General features: G+C 40.2%; 1 protein-coding gene across 6 annotated transcripts in view; it reads left to right on the top strand.

The window, feature by feature from the left end:
• The first annotated feature begins 376 nt into the window (after window positions 1-376).
• LYST (lysosomal trafficking regulator) overlaps window positions 377-25,136 on the top strand; it is an 87,851-nt gene continuing 63,091 nt past the window's right edge. For 4 of the 6 annotated variants that reach the window (XM_027657279.1, XM_027657278.1, XM_027657277.1 and 1 more), the window contains exons 1-3: window positions 8,211-8,309; window positions 24,024-24,109; window positions 24,873-25,071. In XM_027657279.1, the coding sequence (XP_027513080.1) occupies window positions 24,880-25,071 (192 nt within the window). In that variant the 5' untranslated portion in view covers window positions 8,211-8,309; window positions 24,024-24,109; window positions 24,873-24,879. Of the gene's footprint in view, window positions 474-8,210; window positions 8,310-21,995; window positions 22,082-24,023; window positions 24,110-24,872; window positions 25,072-25,136 lie in introns of those variants that run through there. The other 2 variants (XM_027657275.1, XM_027657276.1) reach the window with 2 other exon arrangements.

Here is a 25,136-nt window from a genome sequence, read left to right as displayed (position 1 = left end):
TTCAAACAAACAATGGAATGACATATTGGAAAGCTTTTAGCCTCTTGCACCACTTAGCATAATCTTTTTAGCTGTCTGCACTGTTCACTCATCCTCCTGCACCATTGACAGTAAAAGCCTGAAGGAATCCTTTTTCTTTCCTCCCTTTCCTTTATTTTTTTTCTGTAGCAGCACTGCAGACAACTCAAAGAAAAACAAACCGAAGCAGCTTTTGAATTCCATACCTCTGCAGGGCAGGCTGCTTGTGTGAAGCTGAAAGGGAGCCGGAGCATACCAGCAAGGAAGCTGCGATTTCATCCAGCAGTCTGACAGAAGCTCCGAGGTTTCACTGCAGCAGTTTGTGCAGATGCAGCAGCATCTCTCTGACTGAGTCCATGTCAAATGCTAGCGGATGAGTTCCCAGGAGGAGTATGCCCATGTAATTCCGTGTCATTGCACTTTTGCTTTTTAGTTGCAACTCTCTGAGGAAACAGGTATGCTCTACAGGTTTTTAAGCAGTTTTTATTCCTTATGATGATGTCTAATTTCTAAGGGAAGGGTAAGCTGTATGGAAACGGGGAAGATTGATGTGAAAAAGGAAGGTCCCCAAGGAGGGTCATTCCTCATCATGGAGTGGTGGTAGTCAGGTTTCTTGTGCAAGGAGGTGCAGGAAAATCAGCCTGAGCAGAGGTGGCTGGGGCATTTGCCTGGGGTGCAGGTTAGCAAGGAGGTCTCTCATGAGGTTTGGCATGAGGACTCAGGATGGCTAGCTTCTGAGTCACACGTGTTTTGACATTTCTCTGCGGACTGATATTTGTGATTTGGTATCTGTGCATCAGCTTGTGTGCCAGGTCAGCAGGCAGGGGAGAACCACTGACCAGGTGGAGCAGAAGGTTTAAGATGGTGTGTGCTGAGTTGGTGAAACACTAAAGATTATATTAAATTCATTTGCACCTGTGTGACTCTGGAGTGACTTCGTTGAAAGCGGTAGAGTAATGCTGACAAAACTGTGAACAGGATTTTGCCTTATGCTGTGAAAAAGAGAAGATTTGGCAGAGGGCCTGGATGGGTGCTGGGAGCTAGTCTCTGAATGTATAAATGCATTTGTTTCTAAAAAAGTCTGTGCCAGTTGCTGGATAGATGTCTGAAGCCCTACAAGCATGCATCACCCTTCATAGGAAACAAAGAGGCTGTTGCACTTCAGACAGCCTCCGCACTGAATTATTCAATGCAACTAAATAACTACAGAGCTCAAATGAGTTACATAAAATTGCAAAAGTGGCTCACTCCCTTACCTTGAATCGGTAGCATTTTCTCTTTCTGAATGCTACATCATAGTGTCAAATCCATGGTTTGGAGCAATGCTCAAGATACCTGGAGAAAGAATAGAACAGAAACACAGTAAGAGGAGCATGGAAGGGACCTAACATAATACTGTCAGAAAGGCTCAGGCTGTTGCTGGTTGTGGGGAAATGACAGTGTCTGAAATAGAGCATGCTTTGTGCCCCGTTGTGTCTTTGGAGCTAGAGCCTGCCCAGAAATCCTAATCTTGAGACAGAAAAGCAGAAAAGCACAAAGGCTGTGTTATTACAGTGACTACTTCATGTGCTGGGTTTATTCCAAAGCAGGCGATGGAAACCCTGCGTACCATCCCTGCTGGCTTTCTTGCACCCTTTTGCTTGCCCAGCGTCATCATTCTTCTTGTCAGATTCCCCTACTGTGCCAGAGCTGAAGCTGGTATACCTACCAATAGGGAAACAGGGATACAAAAGTATCCAGAGCTGCTGGGCTGGGGGGAGCAGTTTGTCCTCATTAGAGCAGCTCTAAGGAAACATCCTGTTTGCAATGATGACGTGAGCTCCCATGAACACTGTGACTGGTGGGGAACAGGCACTGAGTCAGTCCCTCACCTTCCCCTGACACCACACCTGTACCTCCTGAATGGAGGGAGAAAGCAGCTATGAGTGCTCCCAGCACCAGAGGAGTATTTGAAAGCATCCCTGTGATTGTTTTCTGCTTTACCAGCAGTAAGGAACACCTTGAATGCTGCTTAGCAATCCATTCGTGGAAGGTGAGCTACTGCTTCTGGAGATGGAGTTACCCCATGCTCTAATCAGGGGGAAAAAAAAAAAAGAAAAAAAAAAGAAAGTTGTTTTTGAATATGGAGCATTGGAACACTTGTCTTTACTGAACTACCTTTCCTTTTTCAGCAAGAAAAATTCACTGAGAAATTAACCACTAGACTGGAAAAAAATTATTAAATTGCTGGTCAGAAATCACAGGCAGAAATGCAATGAGTCTTATGCAGGGGCAGAAATGTTTCAAACAGGTTTATTTGCTGTTATATAATGCTAATATATTTGTAAACATCATAGTCAGTTTGCCAGAAAATGACTATGTGCGCTTCATAATTTATTCACTGTCTTGTGATTAACAACTTTGTGTGGATGATCTGTCTTATCTATTTTCCTTAAAAAAACAACCAAACAAAAAGCCACCTGATCAACCTAGAGTGATTTTTTTTTGTGAAAGACAAAATTTTGCTGCTGAATCTTTCTAATGCTCCACTGACTATAATGAAGCTCATGAAATTTAAAAAGGCACAGCCTTAAAAAAAAAAAAAAGAATTACAGATATTGAATTTTTACAAATTGGTAGAAAATATACTATGTAATGTAGTTAGCAGGTGCATGAACATATGTGATATAATTAGGAAAAATTGATATGAATTTTGTAGAAAAAAATATCTCATGGTTCTGTGAAATTTCTGGGGAGGAGGGAGAAGAGGAAAGTCCTCAGTGAAGTCCCAGAAATCTGTCCCTGGAGTTGTGTTGTTTGACATCAAAGTTATCTGGAAAAAGAAGCATAGTCTGAGGTGAGAGAGTTTCCTGATGGCAAGTTACTCTAGGCAGCCATCAGGAAAGTCAGCTGGAAACAAAAAGATTCCAAGCTGTAAGTTATTGGGTTAAAATGGCAGAAAAAACCCCAATGTTGATAACAACAAAGGAAAGTACCTGCAGTCAAAACAATCCTAACTACATGCAGAGAGAGAAGTGTTGAAGAGAGAAGTCCTATCACTTGGACAGAAGTCTCTGAGTTATGACACACAGTTTTATAAAGTTGTCAACTCAGTATTCAGTGGTAGAGGAGGAAAGGGAATATAGCATTAGGAATTATTAAGGAAAAAATAGAGAGGAAAAGATATGTATAATATGCAGGAAATTCATGACAAACTCACATCTTGAGTATTGTCTGCAGCTCTAATTCTCTCATAGTACAAAGAACAAGAAAAAGGTTCAAAGAAGGGCAAGAAAGTTAAACAAATGGTACAGAACAAATTATTAAATAGTCTGTGACTCTTCAAAATGGAACAAAAGAAGCAGATGGGAGATTTGACAAAGAGTCTTGAAACCATGAGCAACACTTTTTTGCAGTGGATTAGGAAGATAAGGAGTTCTAGTATTTTCACATGGGTTGTAGATCCGGCTAAAGACAACAATAGACCTAATAAGGACATGGGAAAACTGCAGCCTGGCATGCTTTTATTGAGATTTCATCTCAGTTTCAGCTCTTGAACTGACTCAGCTCAAGAGCATATCCTTTGCTTGACTGTTTACTACAGAACAGGCATGAGTCTTCAGACATTGTTACAGACACATGACAATGTGTAACTGTAAGAGACCATGATCTGGTGTAATTCATACATTTACAAGCTGTAATAAGGTGCAAATTAAAGCTCAAAGATCTGTATAAATGTTTTTAAGCCATTTGCGTTTCTCATTAGGCTTGTGTCATTCTTTGTAGTGGGAATTATTTCTACATAAATCAAATTTTCTTACATTATTCAAACTAACTGCACTAAATGCAATTTAATTCTAGTTCAGCATACATTGCAACTAGTGATTTATCTCAGCTGTTTTTGAGTAAGCTTTAAACTTGATGAATTCCATCTAAATGGAAAAGCCAAGGCTGGTCGAAGTAGACTCACTGATTCAAAACTGATAATAAAAATAATTTACTTCTTTCATCTAGATTAGACATTGGACAAATTTAGGGGTCATACAGTGTGTTTCCACCTGGCTATCTGGCTACCTGCTCTTCTGTTCTGGAAATGGGACCTAGAACCATCAGTAAATACATCCCCATGTCAGTGTGCGCTGACCAGGAATTACAGCAATGAAAAATCAAGCATCACTGGCAATCAAGCCCTGCTTGCAGCAGGAAAACTTAAAGAAGGATTACAAATAACTAGGAAAGGCTTCCCACAACTTCTGTGCTTTAAGCTCCTTTTGGAAACATTTAATTCCCCCTTTGCTTTCTCTCTGTTTATCCTATACCACTGTATTCAAACATGAAGAATGAAAACACAAAGAGTGTCCAGCCTGGATTTTTCATCCTTGAGTTTATTCAACAGCTATCTCCTCAACATTGATCTGGAAATGAGTAGATACTCACAAACTGTTTCTCCTCAAGATATAGGTAGACCCACACTTAGACCAGTATGTGTTTTTTAAATTAATGCCTCAGACCATTCTGTGATTCCACAAGGGAAAACTATTTTTCTATTTTATGTACTCTAAGATTTTTTTAAAGTAGCATAGGGAAAAAAGAAGTAATGTTCTTCCTTGGGAAAACAGACCATTATTCATTCCCCGCTGAAAGTCTGCTCATCTCAGCTGACAAAAGATACCCTTTCCACAAATGTCTCTGATTTAAGATCCTGGATTCAAGACAGCTCACTCATTAGATTTATTACTCCACAGTTTTAAATATTATTTTTATTATACCACTAAAACATAGGTAAATTTTCCTAGACAAGTAAATACTCATTGGAAAGGAGAGAGAATGAGACTGTAGAAATGACTCACAAAATCTAGGCCTTACATTCCCTTTGTAATGCTTTCAGATGAAACTTTATTGATGAGACTAGATGGAGCCTTATGAAAAATGTGCAGTGGGTACTTAAGAAGTTCCAGGAACAGACAGTCGCTCATTGACTGCTAAAATTTTGGGACTATTGATCTCAATCCACTCTCTGTGAACATTAATACCACACACTGAAGAATCTGAGTACCAGTGTGACCTGTGCAGGTCTAGTTGCTGTGGGCTCGTTCTATTGTCCAGGAGAACAGTAGGGAAATACCACTTTTATTCTTGTTTCTTGCTTGTTTTCCATCTTATTATCTTCTCCATGTATGCAAAAGAGAGAGAATTGCAGCAGAAATTCAGGAAGAATTCTGCTTAATAACTTTATAGATTTCAAGTGAGATTCAGATACTGTTTGTAGGATAGTGTGAGTTATCAGTGAGCCAATGATGATGCAAAGAACCAGACTTGACTGAAAGTTACTGTGGTTTGAACTGGTGTCGTTCTACTAACTTTCATGGACTGCTGCAAATTTACATTGACATACATGAATTCAGAATGCTTAGTACTTTACTGAAAAACTCTGATTTAAAACAACAACAGGCATGGTGTCATATCTGTAGCAGGAGCTTTAATCACTGTAATTAAAAAGCATCTGCATAAGCTGAAAGACAGGTTGTACTTTGAAGCATTCAAGTGAGAACAACATTATAATTCTGATAAAATCTTTAATTGCACCTACTTATCTTTCTCAACAATATTTTTAGTCCAAACAGTTTATAATCATTTTTTAGTGCACACATGGTAACTGCTTCAGTGCACTTCAACTTAGGCCATGGCTAATTTCCCCCATGAAGATTTTAGTAAACACCTTGTAAAAATTCACTCTGGTGTTTGTATGTGGTGGCCGATTCTTATCTGAAAACTCCTATTTTCAGTAAAACTTATATTATCAATCTGAAATGCTCCTATTCTTTGCACTTTGAAAGCTAATATTCCAAGGGTGAGTTGATGTACTGCTAGTCATTGACTTAATTTTCATTGCTGCTGTTACAGTTCTGCTGTACAACCACACAAAGCAATGTACTGGCTGCTGAGTTTCACTGGTCTCCTTGAGAAAACCATAAATAATGTGTAAATGTCAGGCACGGTGTTTGCTTTGCCCTACATCTGCTACTGAGGAAAACTGGGCAGGCAGCAGCTGAGGTACCAGCAAAGAGCCTTGGAGGTATTGGCAGGCAGAAGTTTCATGGGAGGGGCCAGTAGAAACCTCTGTTTTCAGGCCACGGTCAGCAGTGAGGAGGGACACATGCATGCAGTCATCCTATGGCAATTGTAAGATCTGAAAGAAGGATAAAATAGTGTTATCTCTCTTTTTTCAGTAAACAGGAAGCCCTGGTTCAGAGGTAGAAGAGACTTCTCTTTCTTCTTGCTGCAGGAAGTAGAGTGGATTCATGTGTTATTAGGGGGCTTGCTTCAGGGCAACAACTGCCTGAGCTCAGGATTGGGAATCTTGGCTCACTTTCCTCTCCAGCAGCTGAAGTGCCAGATTGGATGGACTGGACCAAATCCTACCGTGTTCTCCAGGAGTTTAAAATAAACTGGCTTAAAAGTAGGATTTAGTCTGCCTGAATTAGCAACTAACTGGCATCTAAACTCCAGGGCATTGAATGAACCAGTTTTCCCTAAGTCCCTAAAGTTCTCTGTGGCCAATGAAGAGGTCTGGGTGCCCTTGAAGGCCACTTGTCTCTCTGAGCTGAGATCTGGCCTTCTCAAGGGCGGGCACCTAAGTGGGGGCACAGGGTGCCACTGGGGCTCCCATGCCTGCAGCTCTGTGCCTGTGCTGTGTAACCTTGTTTGGCAGCAAAGCAGTGTGTCAGGCTCCTTGCCCTTCCTGGTTTTACTGCAATACCAGTGGCACTTCCCTAGGGCTGTTTTTTTCAAGGGATTTAAGCCATTTTTGAGTGCAGAAATGTTGCCTAGGTGCTTAATTTCTGGAGGAAGACACTCTCTTGGGGTCTGCACAAACTGGTCCTTGCAGGGAGGTTGCTCTCTTGGCTTGGACTAGAGGTCCATTTAACCCAGTACCCATCTGACGAGGACAGGTCAGTAAGATGAGGACCAGCATGAACAACAGCCAAAAGCAGATGCCAAGGGAAAAAATAAGAAATGTAGCCATAAATAAATTCCATGGGAAAGACCACAAGAAGCAGGGTGTACAAGCAGATCAAAGTTTATATTTGCAAGACTTAACTGCTGTTACATCGTGTGTATCTAAACTGACTTTGGCAGGTGGGTCCTGGGATCCTGCTGTTTAAAGCATTCCCAAGATCTTACTCTGCCCATCCGTGTAATCCTTGCAGGCAGCCTGGCTTAAGTTTTACAAAGACAAAATGCCACTGAGGTAGCCAGCAGGCCCTGGGATGATAATTGAAATGCAATCACAGTCCTCATCAGGAAAGGTAGCAGAGGTCAAGGAGTAGGAAGCCAATGCACCAGGGAAAGGTGTAAGGATGTGAGAGGGTTACACTTGTGCACCCTTCATATGTACATTTTTCTGATTTCAAGAATCAGAATGGTTATGCCAAACCAAGGCATGTATGAGTATAGGAAACATGTGCTTGTTAACATCACCAGAAACATATTGCTGCCACTTTCAGAAGGAATTCCTGCCTGCTCCAGGAATTCACCTGGCCATGCAAGGTGAATTCCTGGAGCAGGCAAAAGCAGGGACATGGAGTCAAGGTATACTATTGATTTATTTGTGCCTGTGAACCAGCTCTGACAGGGAGTTGATCGAGCAGCTTTCAGGGCAATCCTTTCTTCTGGGCAATCCTGCAAAGCGCCAAAGCCCAGCTCTGCAGCCGTAAACTTGCTCCAAGAATTTACTCTAAGCAAACACCAAAGCAGAACGCAAACCCTCCGGAGCCCTTCGTCCTGCAACCAGCGAGGCAACGCAGCACAGCAAGGGCAGCGGCTGGCAGCAGTCTGGCAGCGCCAGACGCCAGCGGGCGAGATGGGAACAGGTACGTGACACGCATGTTAAGAGCGTTTCTGATGCTGCCATTAAAGCCGGGGAGGGGGTGGCTGTGGCGGTCTGAGCCGGCTGAGCCCTTAGATGGGGACCACCCTTCCGCTCCGTTCCCCAGCAGGAACTGCAGCCCGGATCTGCCCATGTGGCACCCGCCGGGCGCTGTCACGGCGGGGCCACGAGAGCACAGGGAGCCGCCACCCCCGGCTTCGTCGCAGCGCTGCCAGGAGCGCCCGACAGTCGCCTTTCCAGGGGGAGCGGGGCGGGAGCGGAGGCGCGGGGTGGGGCGGGCACTGTGTTGCCGGAGCGACGGGGGCGGGCGGCTCGGCGGGGCCGGGCAGGAACCTCCCGCCATGGGCTGCCGGGACGGTGACAGCGGAATAAGAGCGGAGCGGGCGGCCGGGGGCGCCGGCTCCGGCGGGGCGAGCAGCGGGTAAGGCCGGGGCGGGCACTGCCAGCGCGGGGGGGCTGGGAGGGAGCTCGGCGGGCACAGGCCCTGCTGCGGGTTTCACGGGGCCGAGGCCGGCGCCGGGAGCCGCGGGGCCAGACGGGCTGTCAGCGGCGGCTGCCGCTCGGTCGGCTGGAGGTGCCGCTGGCGGCCCGGAGCAGCCCGGTGGCGGCGGCGCCGCGGTGGGCGGAAGCAGCAGGAGCCGCGGAGGCGCAGGCGGGGCCCGGCCCGCCCCGGGGCTCCCGGGCAGCGTCGGCCGCCGGCGGCGGGAGGGGCGGTGCGAGCGCGGGGCCCGCGTGTTTCCTAGGGCCGGCGCCGGGAGCTCGGCGGCCCGGAGCGGTCCTTGCGCACGGGAGGCCTCGGCTGTCGCCGTAAGGCAGCATTTAATACCCCGTGTGCGTATCCAGGTGGTGCGCGCCGGCTCTCCTCCGTCCCCTCCCGTGTTACCGGGATGCTGCGCGGGTGACCGAGCACTGGAACAGGTTGCCCAGAGAGGTTGTGGAGTCTCCTTCACTGGAGATATTCAAGAACCGTCTGGATGCAATCCTGTGCCGTGTGCTCTCGGATTACCCTGCCTGGGCAGGGAGGTTGGACCAGATGACCCGCAGTGGTCCCTTCCAGCCTGACCGATCCTGCTGTTCCCTGTGCTCTGCCTCACGGCGGGATGCGCTGGGCCAGGGGTTGGCGCAAAGCGGGAGCACAAAGCCGTCGCTGTTAGCGAGGCGTGTGTTGCAGACAGGAGATAAACCATTGAAGAAAAGCAAATGTGGGCTGTTCACGGAAACGCGATAACGCTGGCAGATGTGGAATATACATCATTCGCAGCTCTTCAGCGCCTGAGCTGCCCTTTTTTTAAAAAAAAATCCATTAAAATGGGTGGACAGAGGAGCGATGGGAACTCTTCTAGATATTTCTTGAGCGTGGGGAGAGTGTGTGAAGATGCTTCCCCGGGGGAAAAACAAAAATCTGAGAACTGGACATTACGTGGTATCCCCAAAGAAACTGAAGAGCTGCCTTTTACTTACCTCTGCAGTGAGGGAAATGGCAGGGAAAGGAGGTGCATTACTGGCAGTGAGAATAAACCTTCTTGTAGGAGAAAAAGCAGAGCAATTGAAGAAATTCAGAGAATCAGGTGGCTGCATGTGGTGGCCTAGGAGTTGGAAAAGCATCTAATGAGACAGGCTGAAGAAGAAAATCTGGATGGGAGACTTTTTTTTTTTCTCTTTGTAGTGCCACGTGAATCAGTAAGACTTTAATATAAGGATCTACAGAAACTTGGAGTAAGTGATGCATGCTTGTGTCACTAACAGAATTGTAATGTTGCTGACAAGGTGGTAGGACAACCATCTGTTTTAGTCATGTGTATCATAATCTTATGCTAGGTAGCAGAAAACATATGTCTGGAACACTTAACTCTTCCTGAAGGAAGGGTCTCAGTTTGCTTGCTTGGACAGGAGACCATGTCTGCATGGAGCTTTTATCATAATGGAGCTACAGCGTGGTAAGGACTCAGGAAAATATTTTTGAATCTCCTTTTTTCCTTTATTGTAGGCTTACAGACCAGTAGTGAAGAGGAGAAAGTATCTTCTTAGGTGCTTTGGGAAATATGTGGTTTAGTGGCTCTGAGAGTTACTGGTGGATGTTTAAAATAAAGTAAATGAAAAATGAGATTGTTTTCATATAGTCATAGGTGAGGGGAAAAAAACCCACATCTTTTTCTAGGGTATTTTACTGTTCTTTGTCATTGTACTTTGCACAGAGAATCTTGCAAGCTAAAGAGATATGGTTTTCAATGCTTTACTTCTAAACCCAAAGGTAATAGTAAATGAGACCTCAGGAAGTCAGTTGTCACTTAGTTTGTAAGACTGTACACAGATTTTTTAAGAGGAGTTTTTTCGGATGTCGCTCCCTTCCTGCCTTCCCTCTCTCTTTCCCCTGTGAATTTCTTTAACCATACTCAAAGACAGCTTTCCACTAAAAATATTTAATTGATTGTAAAAAGCTTTTTTGTTAGGTTAATAACCATTTAATTAAGATTCTTTTTTAATGCTTCTTTTGCTTCCTCCTTTCTCTTAGTCTCTGTTAGGTTTTTCATATGTCACCATATCAGTTGTTAGTGTGGTTTAAGACTGTGAGCACTTTGAACAATAGCACAGAATCTGTTGAAGAGTCAGAGGATATGTAAAAACTGGAAAAGGAAACTGTATTCTTAACACTTACTGAAAGTAAGTTGCTGTTCTCATATAGTTACATTTAAGCTGGAAGCATGTAAGCAAATACTGTGATTCTATGAACAACCGCTTCAGGAAGCTATCAGTTTTGTGTTTCTACTGTCAGTGATTTCTGTAATAGACCATGGTGCTTCCTTATTAATATAAAATTGTACACCTTTCAGCTTGTCATCTAATTTCCTTAGTATTTGCAGAATTTTGCCATTGTTATGGTAGTCTCTTTTCAATTAAGTTAGTGTTGCCCATAGAGAAAATCTGAGGCAAAACTAATTTTGATACTTTTCTTTTGAGGGCAGACGGGAGCAGAGGGAATGCAGGGTGAAATGATTATTTTGTAAGAGGATTCAGCCGCACCAGGAAGTGCTCGCTGTCCAGAACACGCCTGCTTGTCCTCTGCGGGTGGATTTCAGTTCTTTGCACTGAACAGCTGTCATTGACAAGACCACACTAATACTCATTTTATTCCTTTTTGAGTTGTCAGACTCTGTGGGCTTCCTTAGTTAAGAACAGTAGTAGCTGTTGCCTGAGATGTCTCTACTTCATCTTTTTTGTTATGTTTGTTGGAAAATTGGATTATAATGTTAGAAAAGGATTGTAATATGCAGTGGAGAGAGGGCTTTATGTATATGCTTGGGATTACTTTGACTCTTGCTTACTTTTCCAGTTCAGAGTAGTTGTGACAATGTCAGTCACTTTGGCAAATTATTGCTTGATGAAGGTTCATGGGCCTTTACATAGCATCAAGTAGTTGAACTGGTGTCATCACAGCTATTGGTTCCTGTGATAGCACTGATCTGGTTATGGTATACCTGGGACAAGATCAGGTACAAGAGACCTGTGGTTCTTTTCTGTTCTGTCACCTGGACTGATTTGTCTGAGCTGGCTAAGCTGATTGAGCAGCTTGTAACTGCTGAAGGGGGAAATCTCCCTCCTGCAGCCTTCCCTTTACTGATATTGACAAGTGCCTGACCCCTCAATGTGGCAATTTAACAACAACAACAAAATCCAGCTGAAAGAAATAGTTTTCTGCAAATCTGGGGAGATGAGTTGCATCAAGAAGGAAATGGAGGAATATGGTGCTGGAGAAAGAGGAAGGGAAGAGTTGCTGTGGAGGAACAGAAACACCTTCTTGCTAGTCATGAGTTGTCAGGTGGGCTGAGCTGTCGTGGGGGGGGGACACGACTGTGTGTTCAGGGACTTTGAAATCAGTCCGTGGTGAAGTCTTGCTTCCAGATAGAGCACTCTGTACAGAAGTGATACTGGCATGTGTGATAATGGGAAAGGAGAAAAAGATGCAGTGTGCACTTGGGAGGCTTTTCTTGATATGTTAGCTCTTTGATGCCTGTTTGTAACCTGGGGTCTGATTAGAATCCCATTTTTCTTGGAAGTCAGGTTTTTTGCATACTATTTGAATAGAATAGAAGCATGAGTCTTGCTAGTGTGATTTTTAGGGAACTATGCTGTGCACTCTGTGAAGATACAACTTAAATCTGATGCTGAGTGAGAGTAGGACAGAAAAAACCTACAAAATTTATTAGCTTACATACGTTGAAGGGATAGGTATGTAATGCTGTGATCAGTGTAGTGAAGTCCTAGAGTAGTGCTATATCTTGGCAACTGTAAGTGCTGAAAATTCTGTTTTATCTTTGTTTTGGATGTTTCCCTGAAGTTCCACTAGCTTTTCTTCAGTCACCACTGCACATTTAATCTTAGTTCATTTTCTGTAGCTCATGTATTTTGTGGCTTTGGTGTATTACAGGAGAGCAGGCCTTCCACTCTTCTGTTTCTCTGTCTTATTTTTTAGTCCTCTTCTCCCCCACAGGTAACTCTGTACTGCCTGCTCTTGGTGTGGGTGGGATTTTGCAGCAGCCAAGCAGTGGGAAAGCAGTGAAAGGGTTGTATTGTACACTCCTGAGCTTGTGTAGTTCACTGTAGGCATCTGGGGCATGCCCTGTGACACTTTGTATGGGGTTGAGCCATGTGGTGCTGAGGCTCTTACTTAAATTGTGAAAGAGCTTTCCTCTGCTTCCTGGATAATTTAACAGGTGGGAAGTGGAAGGCAAATTGTGAATGGTGGTTTGCGAAAGATGGTGGAAGACTAGTGGCCGTTAGGCTGTGTCTGTCAGATACTTGCTCAACCACTCTGACAATCTCAGCTAATCCTCGTGTTTATACATTCTTTGCCCTCTTTTCCTACACAGAGAAAGTTGAGCTCATTGGCTTCAGTTAAAAACATCATCATGCTCGATGGAAAAGTATGGGAGTATGAAGTGTGAGGTGGGATGAGGGAGTTCCTGGTTCTTTAGACTTTTGACAGTAGAGAAAGTCTTCGTTTTCCCTAGAGAAAATTGGAAAGGTGAAATATGAGAAGGAATTACTGTTAGGTAGTGCCCAAAATAAGGCTTCATTGAGAGCATTAAAACTGATGTTAACTTTGTGCAGTTTTGTTTCAGCAAACGCTTGACTTCATCTATTTCTCTTTAGTATTGTAGAGGTATTTACAAAGGATTTTTGTTCTTTTGGGGAATAAATGACAAAAAACATCTAACTAGATTGGTTAATTTTTTTAAACAACTGATTTGGATAGGCTTTAGTGTATTAACTAAACTGTTTTTGTTGCTCGTTCCTCATCTTTATCTGAAGGGATGAATAGTTCTCAATGTCTTAATTCTGGAAAAATGTGAATTAGTAAGGAAAATATTTAAGACTTAGTGCAGCATTCCTGATAGTTCATAATTCTGTTGCAGGAGCTGATAAAAATCCAGAAATATATTTTTGTTATAAGATTTCAAGAGTTGAACTCTATCCAATAGTTGATTCAGTAGTTCAGACACTGAAATAGTCTTAAAATTAACCAAAAAAGTGCTAGTCTATTACCTTCTTGTTCTTTCTGTTGGAAGGCAAGAGAGTTTAATGATCTTAACTTCCAAGAATTGAGAACAAACATTCTTATGACTTGCCGTAGAGAAAACAAAACAAAAGCCCTAAAGTGTAAAACTTTGCGTACATTGTCCTTGTACTACTCGCATCTTACAGTGATATGGGGAGAGTTGAGTCTCTGAGGGGTGCGTAGTTTCATTTTTTATTTGTATGTTTCAATTAGGAAAAGATCAAAGGTAAGCGGAATTCTCTTTATGTGTCTGGATATAGAGATGAAATGCTGTGTATCTATGTCTTTTCAGCTGCTGAAGGTACTCCTCATTAATCTAGAACTATTTTTAGAAGCCTAAATTACTTCAGTTACAAAATCAACTTGATTATTGGAGTCCTGCTAAATTCTTAGCATTTGCAGTGAAAATTATCACATGATGTTTGGTTACTGAAAATACTGCTTGGTTACGTACGTAGCCTTCATCTGACACACTTCATGCATCTCCCCAACTATCTCTCAGCAGTGTAAAAAAAAAAAAAAGTCTTTTTTTTGTATGTGTGCATGTGTGATAGACATTTATAGTCTAGGGACTTGAAGTGGGCTTTTTTTTTTTTTCGTTATGGATAGATTTAGAGTTTTTTTCCAGTGATTCAGCATTTTGTTAAATGTTTATGGGTAAAGAGTTTTAGGTATACTGGGAAACTTCATACTCCTAGTCATTATTATGTGTAATTAAGTGTAATTATCAATTACAGTTTTTCTGTTGGAATCTATACTGCTTGACTAATTTGGAGTGTTGTTTAAACTTTTAAAACAAATTAAAAATCTGACTGTTCCTTTTTTTCATTTCCACTGGAGAAAAGCTACCTAAAGTGAGATGTTATGTGAGTCATTTTGCCTAAAGTTATCTTCATTGTTGACTGGGTCTTCTTGAGACCAGTTCAGTGCAAGAGGGGCATCTGGAATAAATACCTCCTTACTGTAAAGCCTGGAGGAAGTATGAGGTCTGCTTCCCTAAAGCCACCAAAGCTGTTTGCACACTGTAAAAAAGCTGGCATACTGAGCTTAACAGGAATAACAGTGTATTAAACTTCCAGATAATTAGGTAATTTTTTTTATTACCACTTTTAGAATTGCTACCTCCTATTTTGTCTGCATCTGATTACTAATAGAAAATGCCAACTTCACTGACCAGTTTTAAAGACTCAGAAGCAGAATTTGTCGTCTGCCCATTAATGACCTCTTTTTTTCAAAACTCTGATCATTGACCTTCCTCTCTTACTTAATCTCATGTAGTGGGTACTTGAGACACAATGCCAAAATTTATCTTAAGCACTTTACTTTCTAGTTTTAATCCTTACTAAGCTTTCAGTTTAGAGCAGCCTTTACTCATTCATGTCCCTTCCTCAAGATACTGCTCAAATTTTTTTTCTTATTTCTCTGAGTATTGGTGTAATCAAAATGTATAATCTTGAAAATTACAAAAAGTTTTGTATGGTCCTCCAGGTCGTGATTTGAGTGGTACATTTGTTTAAAATAATCTCCAGGTTGATACTAAGCGGTCTGCTTAATTGTAGTATGATCACAAAGACAGTGTTTTTCCCAGTTGTCTCAGAGACCACACTATCTGCTGATCTACTGTACTGCAGATTATTGTAAGAGGGTATTCACAAAGTCTGTCATGCAGGGCTGGTCTGTGTAGGCTCCCTGCTGGAGAGAACTTCTGACTTACCTGCTGTAGCAGACTGCTGCTTTCATTTTGCTCTGTGCAGTCTGTGGAGGTCAGTCTTGGTATTTAGATTTAGTCATTACTGTGCAACATGACTGTCAGGGCGGTAAGTATAAAACCTAAAGTGTGGAAGAAGGTATTTGTATATATGTATATTACATACATACACTGTACGTATGTAATACATATAGAGTATTAACTGTATGTATTTTAATTTGGGGAAGAACTTGTTACCATTCTGAGAAGTGTTCAGAACAAGGCTCACTGGGGAGCAATGCCTTTTCAGCCTTTTCACTGCTAAATGTTTTATAGATTATATTCATCCTTCGTTTTTCTTTAGGAAGAACTTACTGGTCTTTCCATTCTGCCTTGTGCTGGAATATTTGTCAGTTCCTTCCTTTAGTACCATGTATTTGCACAGGTGTTGGCTTCTGACTCTTAAGATAAGATCTGAAACAGATCCTAGCCTTCAGCTCTGCTAACACAGTTTGTCTGTAGCATTTTCATGGTATTAATAGCAGCATGAATATTCTTCAGGACGTTTTAGCTGGTCTGCATAATAGCAAGCATATTTGTTTCTGACACAGTTAATGTTGTAATGATTATCTTTGAAGGCCTCCAGCTTTCCCCATGCCTCTTGTAAGGAATGCTTATTTTCTGTGCCTGCATAGAGTGGTCTGAAATATGAAAATTTTAAGTGAACTGGAATGGATTTAATTTAGCTAACTATGTTGTAGTTATTGACTTTGGATGATACAAGACCATAAGCTTATCATAAACTTGACTATAGCATGTGTACAGGGTTAATGCATTGCTTGAGTGTAGGTGATTGTTTGAGAGCCAGTCTTTCATTGGTGTTGTACTTTTTATCTCCTTAGGTGAATCATCTAATTTTTTACTTGATTTCAGGCTTGACAAGAATGTATTCACAGGTGTTTCATATTGTTTGACTAAATAAAATTCCATGTTAAGTTGAGAAGCTGTCCCAAAGCACTTGTGTAGCTAGCCTGCAGGATTCTTTGCCATTAACCATCTCAGGGATATTTCATCCAGACTCAAAAGGAGGAAATTGTTGATAATCTGCTAACTTGTAAAGGGAATATTGATCTTCATAGCTCAACGCAGAACCTGAGAACCTGCTGAATTTTAGCAAGAAAAACTTTCCTAACATTGATCACTTAATCTCTGGTGCTTTCTTAGCATGCAATCGGTATTGCCTTGCTCTGTTCCATTACAACAGATTGCATTGGTCATTACTGCAGCAAACAATTCTTTAAGCTTTGCACTAAAGACTCCTAAAAAACTTAACCTAATTAATATTTTTTCCAAATGAAGGCCATATATGTCAAGTAGGTATTTATATGTGAAAAACCTGGGATGACATAAAACTAAAATATTTAAATGCACTATTTTTCTACCAACAGATTTTCCCTTCTTCTTTCTTACTTCATTGTACATGTAGTCAAAGATTTTGACAGTGTGTTGTATGAGTAAACAGTTAGCATTTAGTTCTATTCCCCAAGCTAATGGTACTTTCCAAAAAGTAAACATTAAGCATGAATAAGGTTTGCTGGTGCTATCTGTATAAAGTTCAACAAATTCACTTTTTAAGCATCCTGAAATTACAGCAACGTAATAAACTCTACTTGTAAAAGCCTTGTTATGAATTAAACAGGTAATAGAAATTAGTTTCTTTTCATAAACAGGCTTTAAAATGATGGAAAAATTGATATGAATACTTTGCAATCAAGAAGGACAAGAAGTTGTAGTTTAAGTTAAATATTGATTAAATGCTATTTGTGTTTCATTGCTGTGAATATTTCAGTAGCTTATGGTGCACCAAAAGCTGCATCAAAAGTCACTGAAGTGACTTTATTGAAACAGTCACTGAATTGACTTCATTGAAATGTTCCTAAAAATTACTTTCCTGACAAATTGAACCAATTAATTATATTAAGTAAAGTTGCTATGCAGAAATTATGTCAGGGATTTCATATAAGACATGGAAAGCTGTTGTCCATCCATGTTCCAGAATATAGTATGTTGTGGATATGGTGTGAGTGAGGACAACTGACAGTCAGGAGGCACTAGGATGAGAGGGGGATGTTAGGCTTCTGAATCCCTAAAGCTTGCTAGGCTTGGATTATAAAGTAGTTTGGCCTCTATGATACTGTAGTACAGACTCTGCCATATATTCTCTCTCCCTGAATTGTGAGGCCCTGGTAGGCTGGGGCTGTTGCTGAAATCCTAAGTTTTGCCTGTAGCTTCATCATGATGGGTGTCAGAAATAGAATATTTGTTATAATAATAATGATTATGGTTTTCACCTTTAGAATTACAGCCCTCTAAAACGTCATACAAACTGTATGTTACACATTATTTTGTAGATCTCTAGTCCATTCCTTATAGGTGGTAAAGTCTGCAGATAGTTTGTGTATGAGCTGCCTTCCTCTTGAGGCACTCAGATCCTGTATCTCTTGCTCTTTTCTTGCCAGGTTCTCTCTTCTGGGTTTGGCAGTCCCTGTTTGATTGACCTTTTTAACACAGTTTATTATATCTTAATGTTCTTGCCTTGGTTTCCAGTCACCTGTGTGCTGCTACAAGTTAGAGCCATTGTATAATTAGTTGTAGGTAATAAGTTAGAAGCTTGCTGTTTTGAGTTTATAGTCACCCTTGCAGGACAAGCTTGTGCATTTCAGGGCCATTAGTAGGTTTTTCATTTAAGGGGCTAGATCCACAGAATAATGAAATGGCAGTATACAGTAGAAACACTGGGAATGTAAATCAAAGTTTATTTAATGAAAGTCATGTCCTAAGATGAACTTTGGAAATGATTGAACAGAAAAAAATGAGTTGTGGTGTGGTTCTTTTTCTTGTATGTAACAAGAATAATGTGTACATGTTAATCTGAGATACCTTTGAGTGATGCTTCTGTCATTCAGAGCTGGTTTAACCAATAGTTATGCTAGAGAAGTGAGATTCCAGAAATAGTCATGTGGGCAGATCAGTCTTAAACAGAGGTAAGAATATATCACTGGAAGCTGATTAAACTCTAGCAAATACATTATAAGTTACCTTTGAAAGAATACACTGACCGGATTTTGGAAGTGTAGTCTGTAACAAACTGTGCCCAAAAAAGTTACCTGTCAAAAAAGCCTGAGGCCTGAAAATCCATGGGAAATGATAATTTGAGAGTAAGGAAGGGTTTGTTTTTTCTTTCTTTTTTCTTCTCACTGTGTGTTACACCACAGATCTGGGTCTTGATCCAGAAAGATGACAGCTCTGAAACTGTTTCTGAGAAGGTGACCTGCCTGTACCTGCTATAATGCCACTTTACCACTAAGTGCCTCTAGCCTTGGGTGTATTTGCTAATTAAAGGTTTGCTGACTTGATTTTATATCTATACCTATCTATATATGATAGGTATTTTGGGAAGCACCTTGTTCCTTTCATTTGGCCAAACCTGGCATATTATTTGTCTGATCTTATTTGTTTTTTTCCCTTGACGTTCCTATTCTACATCAGGAACGGCTAGTTTAGCCATCTAGGTCACACTGTTCCTAACTGTACACAATATGAAAATGAGTATTTCTTTAAAGAGTGGGTTTTTCAGTATGCACAGATAATTCCTTTGTCTTTTTTTTTCCAGTGTAAGATATAATGCTTTCACATCCACTTCGAGGTAGAAATTTTCTAATTCTCAAGTTGTGTAAGCAGTGAACTTAATGGATTATGTTTTAATACCAATGGAGCAGAACATAAGTAGACCATGTACTTATAGAAGGCTTAAGATACTTGCAGGAGCGGGACTCTCAAACTTCAGGTGTTGCAAGACAAACATCCCACTGAGGTGAGATTGGAGTTAATACATAAAAGTGGCTTCAGTAAGATTATGCAGACATAAACACACTTGTATATACTGAAGCATCATTACTCTGAAGATCTCAACATACAGTGTTCATTAAAATAATACTTGTTTACTGTCTTGTGAAGTTGACACACTTCCCTGGCTAGTTAAAAGGACATTGCATGTGTTATGTATCCAAACATACCAAGCATTTTTGGCTTTCGCTTTTTTCTTTATTCTGGGTAAAGAGACTCTGACTTGTTTGGAAATAGTATTTATCTAGTGCATTACACAGAAGGCTAAAAGCTGCTTACCGAACCCCTTCATGAAAGGATTTTGTACCAGTAGAACTGTGCCAAGAAAATTGATAAGTATCTGCAATCTTACAATAAATTCTGTACGTTAAGAGGTTGTTTTTCATGTGCAGTGTCATGGCTGGAGAAACACTGCTTTAGTATGTTTTACTAGGTTTACTGCTTCTGTAACCCCAAATAGTTAATAAATAATAGCAGAGGACAGAGCAGAAAGTGGTGGAAAATATTAAGTAGGAGATCTGCAGAGCTGGAGTGTTGTCTGTTTTCAGAATGAACCAAACTTGAAGTGTCTTGTTTTTGCTCTTGTTTGCATATGTCTGACTATCTGAATTGCTGAATGGTTAGTAAATGTTCCCTGTGTTTTGTAAGCTATGCTTTTGGCCGATTGCCTTGCATCAGTAAAGCAAGGCATCAAAGCATCTCAAGCTTTGAGATGCTCTGCTTGAATTGCAGGTTCCTGTTTTCTTTAGGTCTTGTGCATTGCTCCTGCTGTGTAACCTGTTTTGGCAATATCAGCTGGGTGTTTGTTTCCAGCTTGTGTAAAGCTTTGAATCATATCAAAAGAACAGAAAAGGAAGAATGCTGATTTTGGTGATTTTGAGCCTTTACTTGTATTTTTCCACCAAGAACTCTGTGGCTCCCATCTTGTTCCAGGCCATACATATTTCTCTATTGCACTCTCTCAGGCTCTACTTTCTTTTCCTCCCCAGTTTGCACAGAGGATTTAATCGTTAGTCATATTGTTAACAAATTTCTTTAAACAGACAATCAAAACTGATGTCTGTTACTAACAAGATAAGCTTAGTTTCTGCAATAAACCTGACAATCTGTGCTACAATTGCAGAAGGTGGAGTGTCTTAGTGTTAATAACAACATGCTGGTGCTGTTGGTTATGCATGTGTCCTCCTCTTAGAGAAGCTTGAGCTTAAATTGAAAGTTTAACCCCAAAGTTAATCTGATTAAATAATGGTTGATATAATTATATTAATGTTAAAATCCTTGAAGAGGTAACAAGCATGTTCTTCAGAGCATAAATATTAAGTACAAAGTACGAGGCTGGGACAAGTATTTGCTAAATGAAATAAATACTGTGTGAAATAAATGTAGTGTTTGTTGGCCAGTGGTGACTTGTATTCCCATATACTTTTTTCTAGGCAACAAGTGAAAGAGTTTTGAACTGGAGGCCAGAAAGAACTTGATTGTACCTTTTCTTACAGAAACTGAAGGAGTTTTTTAAGTGTTAATTTTATTACCTACTAAAAATGCAACTTCATTACAGTCTGTAATTAAAAGGACTTGTAGCCGTGCCAAGCCTGGCCAATGTTTATCTCTTACCTGAAACAGAAAACTAGGTCGGGTAAATAAATTACCACTTCATGTAGCTATATGTTCTCCACTTCTCTTTACATCATCTGTAAAACAGCTTCTTGTAATTTTATTTTTCTTATGAAACTGGCTATCACTCCTTTAGTGCAGTAAGATATTCCTTTAACCTGGTAGACAAGACTACTTTATTGAAGATAACATAGTGAACTTACGGGAAATTAAAACTTGCATGTGGCTTTTATGTGCTGTGCATGCCTTCTTAGGTACATTTTCACCTTGTTTTAGTTGGACAGTCAAGCCTGACACTGCAGCTGTATGAACAGCACTCAGTAGCATGCCTATTTTAGACTCATGTAACTATTAATGAGCAATTTGAAGATACTTATTGATATCTACTTCACAAAAAATAGAGGTGGTTTAAGAAGTTGCTTTTTTTGCTAAGACTATGAAATTAATATTAAAGAAAAACTTAACAGAAAAAAAGTTGTGGAGAAGTAGGTTTATTAGAGCACTAGTTAGGGCTGTTTATCAACTGGAGACCATCAGATGCTTTGCCTTTCCTTTAGTCCCACTGCAGCTGTTGGACAACAATTACTGAAAGTAATAAACTAGCATCATGGGATTTTGACTTCATTTGCCTTAGTACTGTACTTTATTACCATGTTGCTGTAACAAATTAGTACTTTCTACTTTTTGTCGTATTACTGGTAATTCCAAGCCTTTCTGAAAAATGCATTGCTGAAAACATAATCAAGCAAAGGCCTAGTTCACTTTTATATACAGAGAATTAATTCTGACCCTAAGCTTTTGTTGTATTTTCTTCTTTCCACAAATTGTACTGACATTAGAGATAATACCATCTAATCATTAGCACTGTATAAATTTACTATATAATTGATTCAGTATTCAAGATTGCTAAATTAGTCTTAAAATTAAGTTCTTTTGAAGCCCACTGAAGTAAGTACAAGGCAGCCTTACACTTTAAGTTGCTCAGTTGATGAGCAACTTCATTAAAATGGAAAGAAGTTCAGAGAAAATACAGGTTTCAGGTGCAGGAAATTGATTTCTACCACAACTGCAAACAGAAAATAACTCCTTTGAGAGTTGGTGCAGGAAGGGGCCAGAGGGCAGATGTGATACAGGTTGAATTATGAGGATGATGGAAGGATGGGCATGAAGAGGGCAGATTATAGGAGAATGTCAGATCATTCATGGCTGTTTTGATTTGTGGGGTTTTTTTCCTTTTATAAATAAATACTATGTAGTAGAAGTGATTTTTATGAAATATGATAATAAACTTGAGTGAAATGGAATTTAAGAATGTGATATTTTGGTTTTGGGGTTTTTTTTAGGGCTGGCTATGTAAAGCCCTGGCACACAGTGTATTCCAGAACTATAACACTGTAAACATCCCATTGGAACTGTACACAGCATTCTAGTAGGTTTCTTTCTGCTCTCATATGGCTTAGTTCATATGCAATATTTAGGTTTTGGGATTTTTCCCTTGTTAAAGTAACATCTCTGAAGTTTAAAGTACAGGGGGTTGTGTAGCATCAACTTCCATATTGCCAGGCACCACAGCAGTTAAAGAGGTGTCACTTGAAACAAAAGAAAAATGCTGCAGTAGAGTAGATCCTATTTAAAACAAGTTCCCTGGCATACTTTCTTGGAGATGAAATTCTATGCTGTGTAGGGTGTAGTGTCAGCATATCGCAATCTACAACAGAAGGGTGACGAGCAAGCTGACACCTTAGAGTGGGGTGGATTAAAAAAAAATAAAATCAAAAATCAAACCAACCAACCAGCCCCTCCCACCTCCACAGAGTGTGTACTATGCTACATCGTCAGCAGGGCAAGTTGTTCACCGAGTTCATCTTTAAAAATAATGTTCTTTAAGTGCTAAAATCGCTTGTCAGGAAGCAAATACAAAAGGGAAGAAGGTTGTCTGTCCATAGGCAGCTTTTTTTGGAAGCTTCTTAATTAATTCTGTTCTCCTTGTATCGTTCTTTGTCTCTAGCTTCAAGGTGGGTTGAATAATGAGGTTATATCACAAACTGTTTCCAAAGACACCTTTGTGCTGTCAGTCTGTTTCAGAACTTAATTGCAGAAGAAGAAATAGGTACAACTGAGAACTAGCTAGCACTTGTTAGAACAAGTCCTTCTAAAAGAAGTCCTTCATTATCCAGCATGGTATTTCTTAACAATTTTTTTTCTGTACTGTAAAATGAGAGCATCTTAATTTAACACAGAATGGGTAAGGAATTTTTGTGTTAAGAAGACATGCTTAATATGTTTGCATTAAAGGCAAAAAAATAGTACTTCATCTTACTACTGACGTTGGGAATCCACCCTTTTGATAGAATATGGTAATGTATGTTAAATCCATGTAATAATGCAAGCAATGCAGGAAACCTGGAGACTGAAGCTTCAACTGGAAGGCCACTAAAACATGATGGACAGCATATTTCTACATCTTCTAGTAGTCTGGTGCAACTGTAGAACCACTAGCTGCTTAAACTATTTCAATAAATTTTGAATATTAGCTGAAACAATAAGTTGATTTTTTTATGAGGCTGTGGATGAAACATGTTTCCTAGCACTCAGAGGGAGGACTATTATTAGGAGCTTGCCTGGGGAACGTATGGTGTTTATCTTCTTAAGGAAGTCTTTCATGTAATTTAAAGGTGAAGTTTTTATTTACTTGCCATCTGAGAATACTAAAACTTTAGTCTTTTTTCTTCTTTTCCTGTCCCCATCTGTTTTGGTGGATATAATAAATGTCTTCTGAGTGCTTACCTAGAGACCTTTGTAGTTGAATGTTTTTGAGGCTTTTCTTGGTTACTACCCTTTGTATTCCTAATGATAAATTTCCAGTTGATAAGTTTGCCATTGGTAATTTCCAATTTTTATTAACTACATCTTTCCCAGTGCTTAATGTAATAAAGAGTGGTAATCTGTCAGGACAGACTAGAAGGACAGATTTAAAATGCATTTACATCATCACCTGACTGCATAATTCACTTTCTCCTACTACCTATCACTTGCACCTAGAGCTACAAGTTCTTCAAATATTATGTATGCATGTAGCAATCACTAATTCATACTCTTTCTAGAGGGAAACTATTTAAGCTTGCATACCTAGCTCATTTTATATTTTAAAAATAATGAATTTTATTATGTTAACTTCTCATATGCCCAATTATTTTCTCTATAATAGAATATCTGTTGTGCACAAGCATAAGCTAAAAGTGAAAACTAGAGATTTAAAGCTAAAAAAAAAATCAAGAACTCTTCATAAGCTTCAAGTAACTATCATAAAATGAGTTTTTAAAAACGAAGTGCATATTAATCATGATATATTTTTCTGTTTTTAAAAACAGGTGAACCAAGAGTGATATTTCCAGAAGATATTTGCTTTTTTTTCCCAGATAGAAGATAAATGTGCTAAGCTGGCAGAGTGATTCTGGTAAGAATGTTTCTATTACTTCCACAATGAATGTAATTATATGTATAAGTGTTTGCAGTTTTGCTACTAAAAGGAACCTTCTATACCATTAGTGTGAATGAACTTGCTTTGGCTTCCAAGGTCTTATTTAGCATTCACTAAGTGCGGTTTATGTGGATTCACAGATCACAGAATATTCTGAGTTGGAAGGGACCCACATGGATCATGAAGTCCAACTCTTAAATGGACGGCCCATACAGGGATCAAACCCACAACCTTGGCATTACTAGCACCGTGCTCTACCCAACTGAGCTAACCTTCCAAATATTAAATGACCTTGTTTCCATAGCTGATATCACTGATTCTTGTTTTGTTTTGCTTTCTTCAGTGATCCTCTGGAGTTTTATACAGCCGAGTGTTGCATTTCTTGTCTTGTTTGATTTAAATGTTTCTCCATAGACTAGTGCTGACAAGAAGAGCTGGAACGAAGTCATTAGCTTTCATTTGTGCAGTGGGAGGGAATGCTCTGCCACAGGGTTTTACTTGATAGACTTATAAAGCCAGTGTTTGGGGTCATGGGCTGTTATCTAAAGTTTCACTGAAATAAATTCTTTAATTTCGTTCTTTCCATTCCCTTCCGCCCTACATTGGTATATTGACTCCTCAGTTCTACAGACACTGTCTTTTTGAGGGAGTGAGATATAGGGAAGAAATGCTCCCTTCTTTACCCATAAGGAATGTGTTTTCTGATGGAGTTAATTTCTGTACTTTCCTCTACTTACAGCTCAGACATGAGCAGTGCCAGTAACTCACTGGCACGGGAATTCTTGTCTGATGTCAACAGACTGTGCAATGCAGTGGTACAGAGGACAGAAGCCAGGGAAGATGAAGAAGAGGAAACTCATATGGCAGCACTGGGACAATACTTAGTTCAAGGCCGTGGGTTTATTTTGCTTACCACTCTGAACTCAACAATTGATCAGGTAATAGCTTTTCTTAACTGGTTATAATTTTTGTATTGAGGTTTGACTGTGTGGATTTGTCTGGC

Source organism: Corapipo altera, unplaced genomic scaffold (assembly GCF_003945725.1).
Source record: "Corapipo altera isolate COAL_440 unplaced genomic scaffold, ASM394572v1 2c, whole genome shotgun sequence".
NCBI lineage: Eukaryota > Metazoa > Chordata > Aves > Passeriformes > Pipridae > Corapipo > Corapipo altera.
The sequence above is the reverse complement of the archived record's forward strand: the minus strand, read 5'-3'. Positions and strand labels throughout refer to the sequence as shown.